The sequence below is a fragment of the Penicillium concentricum genome (assembly GCF_028827145.1).
Source record: "Penicillium concentricum strain IBT 3081 chromosome Unknown utg000001l_segment0_segment0, whole genome shotgun sequence".
Lineage (NCBI taxonomy): Eukaryota > Fungi > Ascomycota > Eurotiomycetes > Eurotiales > Aspergillaceae > Penicillium > Penicillium concentricum.
In genome coordinates, this window is record NW_026622754.1 from 4,985,113 (window position 1) to 5,004,509 (window position 19,397).

Genomic DNA, 19,397 nt, shown 5'->3' on the forward strand with positions numbered 1-19,397 from the left:
GTCTCCGTTCTGTCAACAACCAGAACTTCTCGGTCATCGCCCAAGAGCTCATTGTAGCTCTTGAATCTATCCAAAATGTCTGGCCAAGCCTTATCCGTAGGCACGGTCATTGAACTGCCCGATGGACGGCAAGCAACAGTGCGCTTCGTTGGCACCACCCACTTTGCGGACGGACAGTGGATAGGCCTCGAGCTAGATGAGGCTACCGGCAAAAACGATGGTGCAGTCCAAGGAGAACGGTATTTTGATTGCGATCCAGGGTACGGCATGTTTGTTCGCCCAACAGTGGTTGGCAAGATTGTCCAGCCCGAGCCGGAGAGTAAACAAACCACCAAGCCGGCTACCAGCGCCGCAGGTAGCAAAGCGCAACCTAAACCCGGAATCTCCGCTGGCATGCGGAAGCAAACTGGCCTACCTCCTACAGCAGCGAGGCGACAGAGTACCAATGCAGCCTCCACTCCTACTCCAGCGCCGAAAAGTGTGGCCGCTCGATCTTCTCTCCGGGTATGCAATGTCCTACAATGGCATTTTCTCATATTATGCTGACCCAAATTCCGCCTCATTTAGTCACCGACAAAGTCCCCAACGAAACAGCTCGCAACGGCTGCGGGTCAAGCTCCTCGCCCGTCCATCGGGAGTACTTCCCGCACTTCTACAGTGGCGTCTAAACGACCCCGACTAGCTCCCAGCACCAGAAGCTCCCTGGGTCCTTCTCCAACACAAACTGCGGCATCTAGAGGCTCGAGGCCCTCGGTGTCTGGACCAACAGCACGAGCTCCAAGGCCAGGCTCCCAAAGTACCGTTGCTTCATCAACAGCAGGATTGACAAAGCGCCCTTCACTACGGCAGGTTGACAGCCCAAAGACATCCGATGGAGGAGACACAGGCATAAGCGGGCGGTCCGGAGATCCAACCGACGCTGAATCGCCTGACACTGAAGGGGAGGGTGCGCAAGACGGCGCCACTGCGCCGAAGACCCCTCGACAGTCGATGACAGCTACCCGCCCAGCAGCCTCGCGTCCTGGGGCCCCGCCCTCTGCATCTCAACGCCAGGGGCAGAGCGCTGCAGTCAATCGCGAGCTTGAAGAACTCAATGCCAAGCTCAGAGTCATGGAAAAGAAGCGAGCCGACGACAAGGAGAAGTTGAAGACCCTCGAGCAACTCCAGGCTGAGCGTGATAAATTTGAAACGATCATCCAAAAACTGCAAGCTAAGTATCAGCCGCAGCAAATGGAAGTCACCGAGCTGCGCAAAAGGCTAAAAGAACTTGAGACTCGTTCTGACAGCGTGGAGCGCATGCAGGCAGAGCACGAATCGCTCATGGAAATGGCTACTCTTGACCGCGAAATGGCAGAAGAGACAGCGGAAGCATTCAAGCACGAGTGTTCAGCGCTACGATTAAGGTTGGACGAGCTGAGTTTGGAGGTGGAGGTTCTCCGAGAGGAGAATGAAGAATACAGCCAGGAAACGACTCCCGAAGACAGAACCACTCATGGGTGGCTTCAGATGGAGAAAACCAATGAACGTCTCCGCGAGGCGCTCATTCGTTTGAGAGATATGACACAGCAGCAGGAGTCAGACCTCAAGGCCCAGATCAAAGAGTTGGAGGAGGACCTTGAGGAGTACGCTGCTGTCAAATCTGATTACGAGGCTGCAAAGGAGAGGATTTTAGTCGCTGAGACCAATGTCGACGATCTTAAGCAGCAGCTGGAGACAGCACTAGGGGCCGAAGAAATGATTGAAGAGTTAGCAGACAAAAACATGCGCTACCAGGATGAGATCAATGAGCTGAAAGCTGCTATTGAAGATTTGGAATCTCTCAAGGAGATTAGTGATGAGATGGAGTACACCCATATCGAAACTGAGAAGCAACTTCAAGAAGAACTTGAGTACCGAGAGGGTGTATTCAACGACCAATGCCGAAAAATCACACAACAGGACGAAGTTATCGAAGACCTTGAATACACATTAACCCGTTTCAGGGATTTGGTGACGAACCTGCAGTGTGACTTGGATGATATGCGCACAACCAAGCAAGTTTCAGAGGCAGAGACCACCGAAAATGCAATGCGCCACCGCCAGATGCAGGATTTGAATATGAAACTACAGGCCAATCAATCGAAGGCCCTGACCAAATCTATTGATGTTGAACTGAACCGTATGGAGTCTGAGGAAAATGCACAGCACCTTTCAATGATCAAGCTCTATCTCCCGGAATACTTTGAAGGTGAACGGAATTCGATTCAGGCTTTGCTTCGATTCAAGCGTGTCGGATTCAAAGCCAATGTCATGAGCAGCACTCTACAAGAAAAGGGATCTGAGCACTCAGTAGTCTCCAACGAAGAACTTTTTCAAGCCCATGTGGTTCTGGAATATCTTATGTGGATCTCGAATGTGTGTGATCGGTTCGTGAACTATATCACAGCTTGCTCGCCTGAGCAATTTGGCAGCATCAAGGTTGCACTGTTCGAAATGGAGCCAGTTGAACGCATGTTGAACTTCTGGATCGAGCCTATGAAGAAAGACGAAGTGAATCTTGCAAAGCTTGCAGTGGAATTGCAGCGGTCTATCGCTCTCCTCGCACACCTTGCTGAGACCCTTCTTCCTTCCAGCTTGGAGATGTTTGCCGATGAGCTGTGTATGCGGGCCCATCTATCTCAATCATACATTGAGCATTCAGCCGGTGCAATCTCACGCGTTAAGCTCATTATCAGCTCCAAAATGGTTGCGGCGGCAGAAGGCGATGAGGAAAATGTGCTTGCTCTGGATAAACTGGACGCTTTTACCCCCCAGGCCCGCGGGTACAAGGTCGCAATGGGTAAGATCAGCCGGTCTCTAGATGATCTGCGTTCAAGGTCACTTGCACTTCCAAAGGAGGCCGACGAACCCTTCAAGAAGATCGAAAATGAGACCAGGCAACTTTCAGAGCTTGCTCGAAAACTCGGCGAGAACCTGGTTGTCCTCACGAGTGATGAAGGTCGCACGGAACCGTTCAGCCCGGAGGAGATCCTGGACTGCATGTCCCAGGCTGTCATGTCTTCTGCTTCATCTTCCGAACCCCGGGATGAAAGTAACGATCCTGTTTCATTGCTCTTTACCAGATTGCGGGAAATAGGCGACCAGTTTGAGGAGCTGGATTCCATCTCGTCAGATCTGTCTCACACAACAGAGTTTGAGAGAGCTCCATATCCCTGGGTTGCCCGTGCTGCGGAATTGAAGTCCAACAAAATGACATCCCCTGATGCAGACGAGGAGATCCGCCAATTAAGGAATGAGATTCACGAGGCGTCAGCCGCACTCGGAGTCAAGGACAATACCCTCGAAGAGCAGGGCCTAAAAATTGAGCACCTTGAATCGAGGATGCGAGAGGCAAGCAAGAAGGCTGCCATGGTCAAAAATCTCGAAGCCAAGATCGAGGAAATTCAGACAGCAGGGAGTGAACTCGAAAAAATTGTCGAGCAACAAAAGAAGGAGCTTCAGGCAGCCGAAGCAGAGCGAGACGAGTTCATGGCTCGTCTTGAGCGAATGAAGCGCATGTCTGGAACAGCAGGTCTAACAGCCACGGGCAACGGCGCTGTCATTGCCAGTGAGGCCTCTTTGGCTGCAATGGACGAGAACGAGTCTCTCCGCGCTGAGGTGGAAAGCCTCCAAGCAGCCGTGCGTTTCCTGCGCGAGGAAAACCGCCGTTCGAACATCCTCGACCCATACTCTGTCCAGCGATCTACTGAAATGCACGCCTGGCTTGATGCCCCACTCACGCGTGCCAAACCAACCCCCGAACAAGAGAAGATCCAACGCACTGCTCTCGAAAGTCGGGACGTCATGACTCATCTCCTCAAACTGACCAAGGAGTCCCGTATCACTGATCTCAAGTCCACGATGGCTGGTCCAGCTAGTGACGACAATGACAACGTCGGCCGCACTGCCTGGCGCCCGTCCAAGACCCGCCTCCGTTACCAGGTACTCCAGCAGCGCGAAAATTTTGAACACTGGGCGGAATGGCGCGATGAAATTGTCAATCACGAACGTGAACAGGACCGCCTGGCCGCCGCCAAGCAGGAACGCGCAATGCGTGATCGCGTCTCCAGACATGCCCACAAGGCTTCTGTCGAATTTCCCCAGGGCTTAGGTCATGGCATGATGGGTCGGGCCTGGCAGATTCTGGGCATGCAAAAACACCGCAAAACCGGCTCCATAAGTACACCTGCTCCGGACGGTGTAGAGATAGTAACCACGGACTGAAGTTTTGATTCCGTTTTATGAAAGCCAGGACATCGATATTTTGTGGTTGTACATGACATTCATCATTCTTTTTTAACTTGTACTCTATTTTTCTTTCTGGCTGCTACATTGTCCTTTTTGAGATACCCTACAGAGATAGTTTGCGTCAGACTTTGTGTACAATCAACTTATGTATATTTCAGGTGGATCGGATATCATGGCCAGATACTATGTGTATCAATCAACCTGGACCTTGATCTCTGCGTTTCTCTTGCATGAATTTTCTTCTCCCTACTCAAATGCCTATTAGAATAGTATTCTTGTACCTATTAAAGATCCCATGTAGTCACATCGAGAGTGTATTCATTATTACTTCCTATGTAGATATGTGCCTTGGTTAATCCCCTTCAAAAGCAAAGACTAACCAACTGGAATCAAAATGGGGTATTCCAACGCGCAATGGAAATAATATAAACGTCCAAAAGCAAATACCCAGCAAACATCCAACCAAGTTCAAAGAAAAAACAAATTCCTAACCGAAAGAGGGAAAGAAAGAGACGAGATCACTCATTATCAAAATCCTAGAATGGCCCAAAGTGTGCTGTTCAGACAAGTCAAAACGCCAACCCAATCCCGGACTCGTGGTACCGCATATGTCCATTGTCATGATACGAAGAGAACCTATGATGCTGCTGCTGGCCCTCAAAGATGGTCGGGTAGCAGACAGCAGAGTCAACATCCTTTTCTGCAGCAGACGAGGGGATCTGGAATGAGGTGCGCGGAGTGATGGCACTAGAAAAGACACTAGAGATGGAGCTATTGTTCCGTGCTCTTGCACCGCCAGTGATGGTCGTGGTAGTCGATGCGAGTGTGGTGCCGCTCATCGTGCGGGTTCGCTCCCAATTAAACCCGTTGTCTCCGGGAAAATATGCTTGCTTCGGGGGCGTAGAGGGCTTGGTGGGTGGAGGGAACATCCATTGATTTACGCGGTTGGAAATAGAGTAGCGGACTGAATCAATTGTGTCTCGATTGTCGGGGAGTGGAATGGAGGGACGGCGTAATGATGAGAGTTGTGATGGCATTGTGCGCGAGCTGGCTGACGAAGGACTGTCCTTGGACATTGCCGAGTACTTGGATGGGGATGTATCCGGCGACTCTGTATACAGGCTCTTGGATGTAGGTGGAGTCCGAGGTGGTCTTTCCCAGGGTTGGGTTGTGTTTGCGTCGTTTGGCCACGGGGTGTTCAACGTAAGCTGGTTCCCTTCCGACTTTGACCTGCCATGAACTGGAGATGCTGCCTGAGGTTCCGGAAGGGGCGTCTCGATGGGTGTGACCGTCGAGAAATGCGGGACCAGAGTACTAGTGGTGCGAATGGGCTCTTTTACGAGCGGCAGCTCCAGGTTTCCAAGTGATCGGCGTTTCTCGGACCCGACTGGCTTGCGAGAGACTACAAATGCCTTTTGGCAATATCGGTCTCGAACGCCGGTTGAAGTCGTCAGGGCACGAGGGGGCACCGGTAGCGTCTTGGGCTGGGTGCTCTCTTTTAGCTGGAAGGCTTCGAATGAAGGTAGATCTGACAATCGATTGCCTGATCGATGAATGCGGAGGTCCAATCGTTGATAGGTTGGTGGCGGAGGAGCATGGAATGACTGAGCTGGGTGATCGTGGAAGGATTGCACCCTGCGAAAGTCTGAAGGTGCGCCAATCTTCAATGGGGTGGTTGATGATCGTTTCAACGTCATGCTTGCCCGGTTAGAGGCTCGCGAAGCCAAGTTGCGACTGTCATTGAACCATGATGACAGTGAGTTCCGATGTTGATGGATACTTGGACTGGGGAGGTCATCGTATACCACCAGCTTCATGGGTGGGATAAGGTGTGGTTGAGTGTGGCATACTTTCATCTCCCGTTCAATGCCTGAAATATATATTAGTCGATCGTCTCTGGAGTTTTGACGTAGTCAGAGGCGCATACCGTTCCCGGCTTGTCTAGGTTGATAGCCATCCTCGCCTGGTAGACATGTCAGGCATGATCGTATCCAGCCAGTGAATAACGACCCCGCCTTCTCCAAAGCCAGCATGATGGCGACCAGCGCGTCGAGAAATCAATCCATCACCTTGAAGGGAATGAAAAGAGAGAAAAGAAAGGGACAAACCCGTTGCACAGGCAAATCAGCCCCTCAGACGGGATGGGAACATCATATAAGCCAGGGCCAAAGCGATTTGCCCAATTAGTCTGGGCACACACCGTTATGGGCACTAATGAACAGGGGCTAGGCCTAGTAAAGAAATACATCCTGACGCCAGCGCATTTAGCAGCATTGATCATCAGTTCCGGAGCTGATTGAAGCATTGCTATTCGTTGGCGCCCAGTGGAGTGGTCACATCTGTGCTTATTCTTTCAAGCTATTCCCTGTCAAGCCTGTCAAGTACTTTTTTTTTCTTGTGATGAGAAAGTTGGGCGCTTACAGAGATTAGGAGTATACTATTTAGAATTCCTTGGAGTTTCATAATATTTTACATTCTTCTGTTTCCCTTTAAAGAATATATACAGAACACATATATAAATATATCAGAGTTAATGAGTAAATGAATAAATCAGGTAGATTATCATGGTCAAGGATTGATCAAAAGGCAAAATACGCTACAGAACGTGCTATTTGCCCCATACATTGTCCTGCTCTAAGCCGTCGTAGGTCCATTTGGGCCGATCTTCGTCATTGTTAGACTCTGGCCGTGTCGAATTGGCTTCAGCCGCCTCTTCGATTGGCTCTCCAGAGGGTCTTCTGGAAATTGGAGCCGGGGTTAATAACTCTGCTTTGATATATCTAGGGCTGTTACCAGCCAATGATTTGGGAACTTACGCGAATCGTCGAGGTTCAGGCTCCGCCCAGGCAGAGCCGTACTCTCTCTGTATTTGAGCTCGATCTTCTTCCTCGGCCTCTGTATTCTCCACGACAAGGTCAACCAGCTGGCTGCGCTGCGTACCGCTGGAATTAGCGGAGCTGACGTTTCGCTGCAAGGGACCGGGAGTCGCCGAGCTCGGGCCAGACTTATTGGAGTTCGGCTTGGGACTTTGCCTGCTCTCGCCATCTGACGCGCGACTTTTCCTGTGCCTACGGGCCTTTTTGACATCTGCCCCTCGGTTTGAATCTTGATTTCTTCGCGAGGGTGGCAGCCGTTGGTCCCTTGGCACCTCGTTGGCGGTAATCACCGGGTACTATGCATGGTCAGCATCGCAATCCTAACGAACACCTTGCACTAGAATCAACCTACATTCCAATCTCCAAATTCCAGTGCGCGTGCATTGAGGAATAGTCGCTCATCCTCGTCGTCCGTTGCGGTTTCATCGATTTCGCTATAAGATCGGAACCTCTCTCTCGATGTTTGACTGGGCCGTTCACTTCTGGGGCGCTCACTGGAGTCGCCGCTCAATAGAGGCGTGCGGCTGTTGGCTTCACCCGGTCTGGGGATCCAATATTTTGCCTTACCTCCGCGCTCATACCTCATGCCGTCCATGACTCGCTTGACCCGCGACTCCGACTCCTCATGCGGGATGATGTTATCACCGGAGTCAAAGAGCCGGTATCCGTAATTCTTACCGCGAATAGTGAGCTTGGTGTCTTCAACCAAATCCCGCACGCCAAACGCGTCGCGCAGCGCGTATTTTACGGGCATACGTGCAGCTGAAATGGTCGGGTCCGCATAGTCGTGCCACGAGAATGCATACCAGTGAGCCATAGCGAAGAATGGCATCTCAAAACAGATAAGACTGTCCTGAATGGCCGCCGCGAGGTTGTCTGGGGTGTACCCAGCAACATTACCAAGCGCTCCCAGCCACTGCAGGATCGATAAGAAGAATCCTTGCCAATATGAGGCAAAAATAATGAGTTTGATGCAGAGGAATTTGGGAATTGGGCGGAACGGCATGAGATCGTCATGTAGACACACCCAGAACATGGCAAGGGAGTAGAGACTGATTGTGACGCTGACATTATATATGATACCTGTCCAGAGGTATCCGGAGCTCAGCCCAATATAGCCCTCTTGGTATGTGTCGGTTGCCTTCATTATGATAGTGGCGAGAGCCAGAATGGGCTTCAACCAAGCATACTGCAGGATACCACGTTTGACAGCGAGGAATGTGTGGGGATCGGATACGTCAATCTTTGGGAGGAAGTGATTGAGAGGCCAGGCATGGGAAATAGGAGGGCGGCCGTGGGCCATGATAATCACGGCCCGCTCGCCGCCGAGGAAGTTGATGAGGAGCTGGAAGAAGGTATAGATGGTGAATGCCTGCCAATGCCATCCGTCAATACGGGCATGTCCCACAGTCGGCCAGGGACCCACATACCTCGTAGATGTCGCGAACAGGATCCAGAAATTGAGCCGCCATTAGCGACACGATACTTGTCCATGATGATACTGCGTAAATCGGGACCCTAAGCTCAATCAGCACTGCTCTTTGTCCCCTCCCCCTGACACTGGAGCCAATACTCACATCAACAATATGCGCACCACGTAGCGTTGGAGCAAGGGTTTCCGGTAGTTTTTGCTATATACATGGTGAGTTGTGTTTCGAGAACTGAGGCGGTATAAGCTCGTACGTTTGAAACCATATGGACCTGCAGTTCGAGATAACATGTTAGTTCGGCGGTCTACAACGATCGCACCCATGAATTAGGATACACATGATAGATTAGACTCACACAAAAGACAAGAGGGAGGAAACCAAAGCCGAGACACCTGTAACAATGATAATTGCGCGTGCTAGGCTGGAGCCTGTTCCTCCGCCAGCTGCGGTCGTCATGATTGCTGAAATTTAGGGACAAGTACGGTGTGGGGACCGCTTTTTGCCTGCGGAAGGAATTCAGCTCATTCCGCAGAGTCGATAGAGGGGCAAAACATGTTGGTCAAGACCGAAATGGGGGAAGAATCAAGCTGGGGAAATGTTGGTTTGGAATGAGGAGGCGTGTTGTCCGATGACGATCTTCTCGTGACACCGCTCTCGGACTTCCTAAACAACGTCCTCACCTTGCTCTTCAAGGATATTTGACCCAGCCACTTTGGTGTCCATGATTGAAAAGTCAATTTTGGCTCGTCATTCGCGTTCTATCGCGCTGGCGCTGTCCATGTTGACTGGCGGAGAGAGATGGCTAGTACAAGCTTGACATCGGCTTTCCTGACGCCAGATCCAAGCTTCAATTGGTATGGAGTCACTGCTCGGGTCATGACTGTTATATTGACCAGTTTAGGTTCTTTCTCTTGGAACTGATTGTCTCCTGCATTCTGTAAGTTTGCGCTGTTCAACGCGGGTGGATTACACTGATCACAGACATAGCGCTCTGTTCTTTTTGCTCTACTTCAATCGGCTCTTCGCGAACCTCGTCTCTTACGCGATCCGAGCATACACCTGGCATTACTACCGTGCATATGTTGATATCAACGCACTACAAGTCTCCCTACTCGGAGGGAGAATCTTCTTCAAGGGCATTCGGTACCATGGCGTGAACGAGACGATCTTTATCCATGGAGGATTCATAACATGGCGCTATTGGACGCGTGCAGTCGAGCGAAATGACTTGACAGGAATTCGACGCAAGGCAGGTCTTGCTCATCATACCCCAAGGAAAGGACATGCGAGGTCCCCGCGCGATGGAACAGATGACAATCTGGGGGAGCAAGGTGGCATGGGAAATACAACTAAATTGCCGTGCCGGATTACTATCAACACATATGGCCTTGAATGGTTCATCTACAACCGGACTCCCGCCTATGACAGTATCCTTGCTGGCTTTGGATATTATCCCAAAAATGATGATTTAGACGACGACAATTCGAAACCCCCGGAGTCTCGCGCGACGGCAGAAAATGGCAACGCCTTTGGTTTTGAAGAGGCGTCTTGCCATCGGCCAACCATGAAACCCATGTCAGAGCGTAGCATGAGTGAGAGGGGCGGGGCTGCGTCACAGAGGACTACTATTGGTGAATCAGAGCTATCGGACCCGGTGTCCAATATGTTACAACTTTTGCCTGTGAAGCTGGATTGCCAAAAGGGAGCCATTGTCATGGGAAACGAGCATACCCGATCTGTGTTGACAACGACATTCGACACTGGAACGGGCACCATCGATGCTTCCAATTCGGGCCCGCTTGATTTGTATCGTCAAATATTTTCATTTCAACTCAATAATCCAGTGATTCAAATGCGGCCAAACCCGGACTTCAAGCAGAACCAGTCGGCCACTGCCAAAGATCTAGGTGCCGTGCAAGAGAAAGAGCCCGAATCGAAGAAAAAACCTCAAAATATGCTCAACTATCAATTCCAGAGACGCAGGGTATGGCACAGCATTCGAGACTTGGTCCCATATTTCCAGACATCTGTCGAATCGTTCCATAACGATGGCAGACACACCAACAGTATGCCGAGGAGCCAGGCAGAGTTTCCTGAGGTCCGCTGGACCGGTCTCTCTCGATATCTGGACGAAGGGAGCGAGGATGACCACGAGAAATGGAATTCGGTTGAATATGGCAGGTTTTCTACCATCGTGGATAGCCCTAGCTTGAATATAACCTACTACTGGGACATCCCTGGACGAGTCGTTATTCAACCAACGTCAACTGTTCGGTCTCAATCAATGGATACCAATATCAATTATGCTCCTTCTCCAGAATGGGGGATTGACATCAAGATTGACGGAGGTACGATAAACTACGGACCATGGGCTGATAGGGAGCGTGTTGGCCTGCAGAATGTCTTTTTTCCAAACTTCTATCGCAACTCTGAGCCAACAGAGCAATTAGCCCCTGGTGTTCTGCGACAAAGCACAGCATTTAAGTTGCGCATGGAAATCAACGAGGAGTTGACATTGCGCATTCCGACACGAGAGCCTTCCAAGGATTGGCAATGGAAGGGTCGTGCTGATGCCGTTGGGGGTGCATCGAGAGCAAAGAAGCCAAATGACCAGAAGAAAGCTCGAGCGAAAGAAGGTGAAAAGGGCTACCTTGGCCCTGAAATTCGCCCGTTTGGGTGGCTTTCCCTTTGTGTTGCCGCCGACTCTACCATCAATTATACCATGGACATGGTGGGATCGAGCGCCGGGTTTCGAAATGAACTTTCTATCGACTTGCGAGAGTCGAGATTATCATCTAGCATCAATCATGGCTTGCTCTGGCAATGTCCTCGACAACAAGTCACTTGCGATCTGTCCAACCCACTCTCCTGGAATAGTCTTCGCTCCTGGAAATTTACTGCCGAAAGCCAGGAGCTACAGCTTTTCCTCCTACGCGATCACATATTCCTTCTCACAGATCTCGTTAGTGACTGGGCTTCGGGACCGCCTTCGGACTACTACGCATTTGTGCCTTTTATCTACAACCTCGATCTCAATTTCTCCGACTTCCAACTTTACATCAATGTCAACGACCGAAACATCATCAACAATCCTTCGGATCTAGAGGACAACCGATTCATTGTCATCAAAGGCAAGCGACTGACGTCTAATGTCATGATACCATTGAACAAATATCAACCTGAACAAAATGCCATCGAGTTCAGGGTCAACCTTGAAGATGGCGGCGTGGACTACACAACTCCTCTATGGGATACCCTGCACGAGTTCTTGCCGCAAAAATCCATGGCCACCCTCGATAATTTGTTCATTGACGGCTCCTATAACTATTTCCAGTCAACATCCCCGGCACTGACTGACACGCTGATGCTCAACATCGATGGTACTTCACCTCGTCTATACCTTTTTGGATTCTTAATCAAGAGTTTCATGACAGTCAGAGAGAACTATTTTGGTGAGGAGATGCACTTTAAGACACTTGAAGAATACCAAGAGCTGGTCTATGCCGACGAGCCACCGTCAAATCCCACAGGCGTCAACCCAAACCGAAAGTCAAATGACATGGATGTGCTTGTGCATGTCACGGTTGACGGCCCACGTGCTTTGCTTCCTGTGAATATATATGACCACTCAGAGTGCATGGGACTTAGCGCAGCCTCACTCGAAGCGGATTTGCGCTTCACTAACTACTATATGGACTTGCAATTTTCCGTCACCCCGTTGAAAATTGATTTGGAGACCACACAGCTGGATGGCCCTTCCACTATTTCTAGCACTCAGCTGTTCATCGATGGAATCTCGGTTTATGGGCATCGTCTGTTTGGCTTGCCGCCGCTTGAACCCACCTACGTTTGTAATTGGGATTTTGAAGTCGGTAGAATTGTCGGAGAATGCTCCACCGAGTTCTTGGCCTGCTTGACTTCATCTTTGAAGAGCTTTGATTTCTCGTTCGACAACGAGGAAAATGCTTTACCATTGCTGTTCCCCGAGCTTCTGTTTGACGTCACTTTCTTGAGAGCCAAGGTTGACTCGATTCATGTCTCCGTGCTACTGGACCAAACAGCTGTGATTTTGAGCACACGCCCCTTGAATGTAAACTTCAATGATTGGGCAAGCACCAAGTTTTCGAAACGTATGAGCCTTCTCGTTCCGGATATCTCGATCGCTGCCGTTGATCGTCAATCTGCCTCTCAATACAATCCATCAGCGGGAGAAATGATCTCCCCCATAGGACTTTTCCAATTCACAATTGGGCTGAAGATGGCTTTGCGTAAATCTGATATTGCCGAAAGTCGACGACTTCAGCAAGAACATATCAAAATCCACGATCAGCGGACTCACAGAGCACAGTGGTTGCTTTTTGACTGGGAAGAGACTGGCCCAGCTTCAACACTTCCTCCTGACGACGACGTACTCCCCCCAACCATGGCCATACCTTCAATGCCTGAACCTATTCATGGCAGGCATGGCTATATTGATGCACCGTCATATCAGAGAGCTTCAGGGCCTCGTTCCAGTGGAAGCGCCAAGAGTTTCCTTGTCCAGTCAGAAGCATCAAGTATGAAAAGTGTCCGGATACACACTGCCAACAGCCCCGGAGCAGCATCCGATTCTGTTTCCAAATCACGGTCTTTTCTGCCTACCAGAGCATCGAGCGCGTCCGTCTCAAAAATCGACCGGTCGAGAGATAGACCAAACTCCGGGCCTCAGGCAGGCGCATTCTCATCTTCTGCGACAAGAGACGCAAATCCGTGGATAATGCCATGTTTCACGTACTACAAGCTTCATTTGGATACATCTGAACTCCCGTTGCCATTCGCGGACGAAGATAACACGATGAATGAAGACTCTCCAATGGGTCCAAAGTCCATGTTTCTCACATTTGATGATGATCAAACGAAATACATAAATCTTGCGTGCGAGATCCCGCTGGGTATTCGAGGATTTTGTACACCCAAATTCCTTCTAACTCTAGCTACCTTACTAGATGGGTTGGAACCAAAGGATCCTACACGAATCATCGACTCGCTTCAAAAGGATGTGATATCGAACATTGTTGGTTACGACAATGCCATGAGCCAACCGAGAATTTCAACGGCTGTTGCTCTTCGCGTTCCCTCCATTCAATTACGACTAGTTGACCTGTCTGAGGCCCCCAATAACAAACAGATCGAGTTCCGAGATGAATACAGCATCGAGATCCGTCGTCTGCATACTGACTTCCGGAGAAAGGTTCAGCGTCGGAAAGGCGATCTGCTCGAAGGTCTCAAACAAGGTGTGACGGTTCATGTGACAGCGGACCACGTATCAATTTTCATCGAGGGCAGTCGAGCAGATTCTTTCCATGAGAAAGCCGTGTTCAATTCTCACTTGGAAGATATGAATTTCTGGCTCGTGACCTCGCCTAATGTTCGCTCTAATTTTCAAGTGCGAACATTCAATACAATAACATCAGCAAAGTCGGTGGAGCGTCTCGCATTTCTTGTTCGCCGAGCCACGACTATGTTTGATTCTGTCGCGTCGTCCTTTCAACAGCTTCTAACGTCTAGCGAGAAGCGCCTACAATACCTCTTGTACTCTCTCACCCAATCGGCCACTGATATACCAGATCCAATCTTCCTTGCTCGTATATCTTACATTCTCAGGGTTGCTTCGACTCACCTGCGGCAGCATGACTCGTGGAAAATCATATCTCGCATTCGCAAAATTTTCAAAGGCCTACCTGCTCATCAGAAGCGTGAGTTGGAGCAGAAATGCTTTTGTGACACTTTCCCTTTGCCGGCAAATGCCAAAAAGGCTGTATTATCTGGCTTTGATCACTGGCGAGCCTGGGACCTGGCACATGTCGCCAAAAGCTATGTCATGCGCCGTGTTTGGCCCCACGCCGCTGAACGGCAGCAGACTTCCCGGCCTTCAATGTTCCTATCCTCTACCATCCAAACATTCCGATTCTCCATGGATCCTGGTCCGAGAGAAAGTGACTTGATCATAGGGAATTTGTCCACTATTGCATCATTTGCTCCAGACTCGCCTGAAGGTGAAGGGGGGCTGGGCAAGAATCTCATCACCCTACAGTCCTATTGCGGATCAGCAGCCCTGAGGCTTCGCTGGGAAATTCTGGACCTTGTTGAAGGGGTGGTCAAGGTCATGTCGAATATCACTCTCGAATCCTCGCCGGGCCATGTCCCAAGTGACAAGGTCCAAGAGAAGTCACCGACCGAGCTACAGTTTATCTTTGGCACTGATTTTGGTTCCATCACTCTCGATGGTATCAATGTTAAGCTTGCTATGATAGCGAAAGCTCTCCGAGGATCGATCGTGCACAAGTCGCTGGGTGCCCAAAAATCAGAACATGAAGACCTTGCTGTATTGTTTAGCGCTGAAGGGTGCTCATCTGAGCTTCAAAGTCAATCCACGACTCTGATGTTGTCAAGAATTGCTGACCCATACATCTACCTTTCGCTTGCATCAGAGGAAGATGGCAACGAATGCCGACATGATTGGAAGCTCGCTGGGTCTTGTAGGAAACTTCGTTATGACATGAAAGAAGACCCTGTCAGCTTGGCACACACAGCAGACAGGCTTATCGCGGACGAAGTCAGATACATCCAGCAACTTGTGGATAGTGTCAAAGTACCAAAGCCGGAATCCGATCAGAGCCTCGTATCGAATAAACCTACTCGTGACACCTTCCATGCGGCAATGTTCTTAGAAGACTATCGGTTTACCTTTAGCCTTCTGCCATCTTTGACCTACCTTGTGTCAGGCGAGGTAGCTCGCATGTCAGTGATGCCCGCAGAAGCACCCAAAATCGAGGTTGACTTTGATGTGAAGAAGAACTCGCACATGTTCGTATCGGGCGAAGGCGACAGATTCAATGTTTTGTCAATGCTGGAAATACCTCCCGTAAACGGGCGAATCCTTGCCAGCCTCTCGTCGGAACGCAAGCAAGTGGAGGTTGATGTCACGATTGAACTCATTCGCCTAGAAACAAGTGCTGTGCGCAGTCTTCTGGCCGTTTTGACAGGACCTGATGTTTCCCATTTGATTTGTGACCTCAAGCAGAATTTAGATGTTCTCCAGTCACACTTGAAAGACGTGCTGTCGTTACAGAGGGAGTCCCCAAAGCCCAAACCAGCATCTGGTACCCAGCAGATCCTCTACAAATCCCGTCTCACAATGGCTGGATTCGAAATCCATGCCATTGCGCCTGGTCTCAATAGCAAAGATTACTCTGCAGAGATGATATTCAGCCTTGGAATGATGCGTATGCGACTTGAAAACGGGCTAGACCGAGGATACCCCATGGAGCATCCCGAGTTCAACATCGATGCCTCTCAAATCAGATTTGAGCTGCTAAGACAAGAAGAAGCTAGCAGTCAATCATATGGCGGCTTCTCTGCTGGGGTCAAGCTTCAGGGAACCTCTGCGGTCCGCGATAATGGGGAGATCACGAGAGCATACCATTTCACTAGCGACAGGTTCGATGTCGAACTATTCGCTGAGACAGCAGCCCTCGTGGTCGACATTGCCGTCTATACACAAGAGCGCATCAAGACTCTAGACCTTTCCCATGAAGTCAAGCGTCTTAGGAAATTGAGGCATGGCAGCCACATCGATACAAATGACGGAGCCCCCACTGCCCCTGAAATCCATGTCAACGATGATTCCACCCCGGAAACATTCCTTAATGCTCTTTACTCTTTACAATTCCGGTCTATTCAAGTCGCTTGGAACATGGCCACGATGCACAACAAGTCTGGTCGACAGCCTGAGGACTTGGTCTTTTCAATCCAGCAAGTTGAACTGTCCAACAAGAAGAAGAACGCAGCCAAACTTCGAATTGAAAACATGCAACTTCAGATGGTACCATTCGGAGCGGACAGAGGAAAGCGCTCGCTCAATTCAGCCCTTATGCCAGAGTTGGTCTTCAACGTTGCGTATTCCTCCAAAGGAAAGGAAGTTTCGCTTGTTTTCCAAGCAGCTGGCAAATCTCTCGACATGCGTGCCACGTCGGAGTTTATCATACCGGCCAGCATGATACAAGACTCAATTGCTACGGCAAGCGAGGCGCTTCGTGAAGGCAAGGCTGTTTGGGCAACTAGAGCAGACTCTCCCGAAAACACCAACATCAGCAAAGGTAGCAACCTTTTTGGTAACAGACGATTGCGGTCGCTCCTTGTCGATGTTGACTTTGCGGGTGCTACTGTCACACTTCAAGGAAAACTTGGCCATGATCACCAGACATTGTTAGCGGCCTCATGGAAAGGTAGCCGACTCTCCGACGCAAAATATGGCCAATATGTACAAGGCGATGCAGCGACTACAGCAACCCTCCGAGCACCGGGAGTGGCGTTCAAACTCCAATTCGAGGACAATGGTACCGATGATCCAGCACTGAATGCGGAGCTGAAGGTCGACCCCTCGACGAATACATTGTATCCAACCCTTGTTCCTCTCGTCAAGCAAATGACCGCCACAGTCAAGGAGATCATGGGCAACCAGCAGGGCCAGCCTCGAAGGCCATCTGCCGCAGCGAAGTTACAGTCACAGAAACTGATGCAGGAGAAGCCATTTGGTGCCGTCGATCCGACCAGCATTCTTGGTCGGTGCAAGGTAAACCTGGGACTGCTGTTTTGCAAACAGGAGTTTAGCTTGAGCTGCCAGCCTATTGCAAGAGTCGCAGCTACTGCAAGGTTTGAGAGTGTCTACGTGACTGTCAACACAGTCCTATCGGAAGAGCAGGGCCGGTTCCTTGCTCTCTCTTTGGCTTTCAATAACTTGGAAGCATCTGTAAAGCATGTGTACTCCAATGAATCAACCGCAAGCTTCGAGGTCAAGTCTATGGTGTTGTCCATGATGAATAGCAAGCACCTTGGCCGAATGAACGGTATGTCAGCTATTTTGCGCGTCAGTCCAATGAAGGTCGCAGTGAATGCCAAGCAAGTTCAAGACTCCTTGCTCTTCAAGGAGATCTGGCTTCCATCCGACAATGAAACTAGCTCGAGTGGGCCTGTCCAGCCAGAACCGTCTGAAGCGCAAACCTATATTGTGCAGCGATACCAACAAGTTGCGTCAGCGTCCGCATTCCCCTGGAACACTACCATCGCGATTGAGAAGCTCGAGATTCAGCTCGACTTGGGCTCGACACTAGGCAAGGCACAATTTGCGATTGTTGATCTGTGGGTGTCTACCAGCAAGACATCCGACAATGAGCAGAACATGTGTATCAATTTCGGCTCAATTGCGATCGAGAGTAAGGGTCGCATGAGTGGGATTGTCGAACTTGGAAAGCTGAAAATTCATACCTCCATCGAATGGCCCGACTCCCCTGGGACGGGACGCACACCGTTGATTCAAGCCACGATTGCTTTTCATCACCTCCAAGCTAAGGTATCATTCGACTACCAACCTTTCTTGGTTGCACAGATTGCCATGTTCAATTTCTTGATGTATAATGTTCGAAACACGTCCGGGGCGCAGAGCCAGCGCCTTTTCAGTATCCTGGAAGGCGACAAAGTCCAGCTATTCTGCACATCTCTGACAGCATCACAAACATTGGCGCTATTCCAGGCGTGGCAGCGCTTGATCCAAGATGTCCAAGCAGCCTACAAAGCATCACTACTCGAGGTAGAGCGGTACCTTCGTCGCAAGTCTTCTATCCTCACCGAGCACCTCGAAGTCAGCGCCAAGGATCTAGTAAAGAAAGACGACGACCAATCCGAAAAAGCACCCATCTCTCTGCACACCGGAGTCGTCGTGAAGATCCGCCACGTCAACCTGGGAGCATTCCCCAGCTCATTCTTCGACAACCAGATCTTCAAGGTAGAAGCCTACGACGCCGAGGCCCGATTCGCCGTCTCGCTCGAAGCCAACAAAATCCACAGTGCCCTAGGCCTAACACTGGGCCAACTTCGCGTTGCGCTATCCAGCATCACGCGACCCACATCCGCCCAACTCGACGAAATCTCAGTGGACGAGATCGCCGAGCGAGCCGCAGCATCTCGCGGCGGAACAATCCTCAAAGTGCCCCGACTAGTCGCAAGCATGGAAACCTGGCAGGTTCCAGGAACCCACCAGATCGACTACATATTCTGCAGCACGTTTGAGGGCAAAGTCGATGTCGGCTGGAACTACTCGCGCATCAGCTTCATCCGCGATATGTGGGAGACGCACTCGCGTGCGCTTGCGTCGCGACTTGGCAAGCCCTTGCCACCTTCTGCGGTGCGCATCACCGGTGGGCCAGGAAGCGGTGGTGAAGGGGGTGGTGCTAGCTCTGAGCAGCAGGAGAAGATTACTGCGGTTGTCAATGTCCCCCTCTCCAAGTATACCTATACTGCGCTTGAGCCGCCAGTTATTGAGACGCCGCAGCTCCGGGATATGGGTGAGGCTACGCCACCGTTGGAGTGGATTGGGCTGCAGCGTGATAAGCTGCCTAATGTGACGCACCAAATTATTATTGTCACACTGTTGGAGATTGCTAAGGAGGTGGAGGATGCCTATGGCAAGATTCTGGGGTCATGATCTTTTTTTGGAGGTGCTCCTTTTGAATGGAGTTGATTCGTGTGGACACTTCTCATCGTTTGTTACTTTCACTTTATTGCCTGATACCATTGTTATTCTTGTACATTACATCACACCATTAATTATAGACATACTATGTACAAGTAGCTAGGGCCGACCCTTCGGGACGGCCTCGTACTAAAAAGAAAACATTAGAGAGTTAGCCAGTATATTATATTAAGACTAAATATTAAAGAAAAAGCGAGAGGCCCTCCGTTCCCTACGCTCCTATAGAGTAGATTGCTAGCGGCGCTTTATAGGCCA

General features: G+C 50.3%; 4 protein-coding genes across 4 annotated transcripts; 2 read left to right on the forward strand and 2 right to left on the reverse strand.

The window, feature by feature from the left end:
- Positions 1-75: 75 nt before the first annotated feature.
- N7517_001898 (uncharacterized protein) lies at positions 76-4,242 on the forward strand (the record flags this gene model as incomplete). The annotated part of the gene is made up of 2 exons (XM_056719628.1): positions 76-504; positions 568-4,242. The coding sequence occupies 2 exons, from the start codon at positions 76-78 to the stop codon at positions 4,240-4,242; spliced, it is 4,104 nt and encodes a 1,367-aa protein (XP_056583763.1).
- A 593-nt stretch (positions 4,243-4,835) lies between these two features.
- On the reverse strand, positions 4,836-6,299 carry N7517_001899 (uncharacterized protein; the record flags this gene model as incomplete). Its single annotated transcript, XM_056719629.1, has 2 exons — positions 4,836-6,136; positions 6,194-6,299. 2 exons carry the CDS (start codon positions 6,297-6,299, stop codon positions 4,836-4,838), a joined length of 1,407 nt encoding a protein of 468 aa, XP_056583764.1.
- A 575-nt stretch (positions 6,300-6,874) lies between these two features.
- N7517_001900 (OSTA/TMEM184 family protein) lies at positions 6,875-9,028 on the reverse strand (the record flags this gene model as incomplete). The annotated part of the gene is made up of 7 exons (XM_056719630.1): positions 6,875-7,004; positions 7,083-7,438; positions 7,495-8,514; positions 8,573-8,660; positions 8,720-8,773; positions 8,826-8,843; positions 8,928-9,028. 7 exons carry the CDS (start codon positions 9,026-9,028, stop codon positions 6,875-6,877), a joined length of 1,767 nt encoding a protein of 588 aa, XP_056583765.1.
- A 342-nt stretch (positions 9,029-9,370) lies between these two features.
- Positions 9,371-19,094, forward strand: N7517_001901 (uncharacterized protein; the record flags this gene model as incomplete). Its single annotated transcript, XM_056719631.1, has 3 exons — positions 9,371-9,426; positions 9,474-9,509; positions 9,560-19,094. 3 exons carry the CDS (start codon positions 9,371-9,373, stop codon positions 19,092-19,094), a joined length of 9,627 nt encoding a protein of 3,208 aa, XP_056583766.1.
- Between the last annotated feature and the right edge of the window lie 303 nt (positions 19,095-19,397).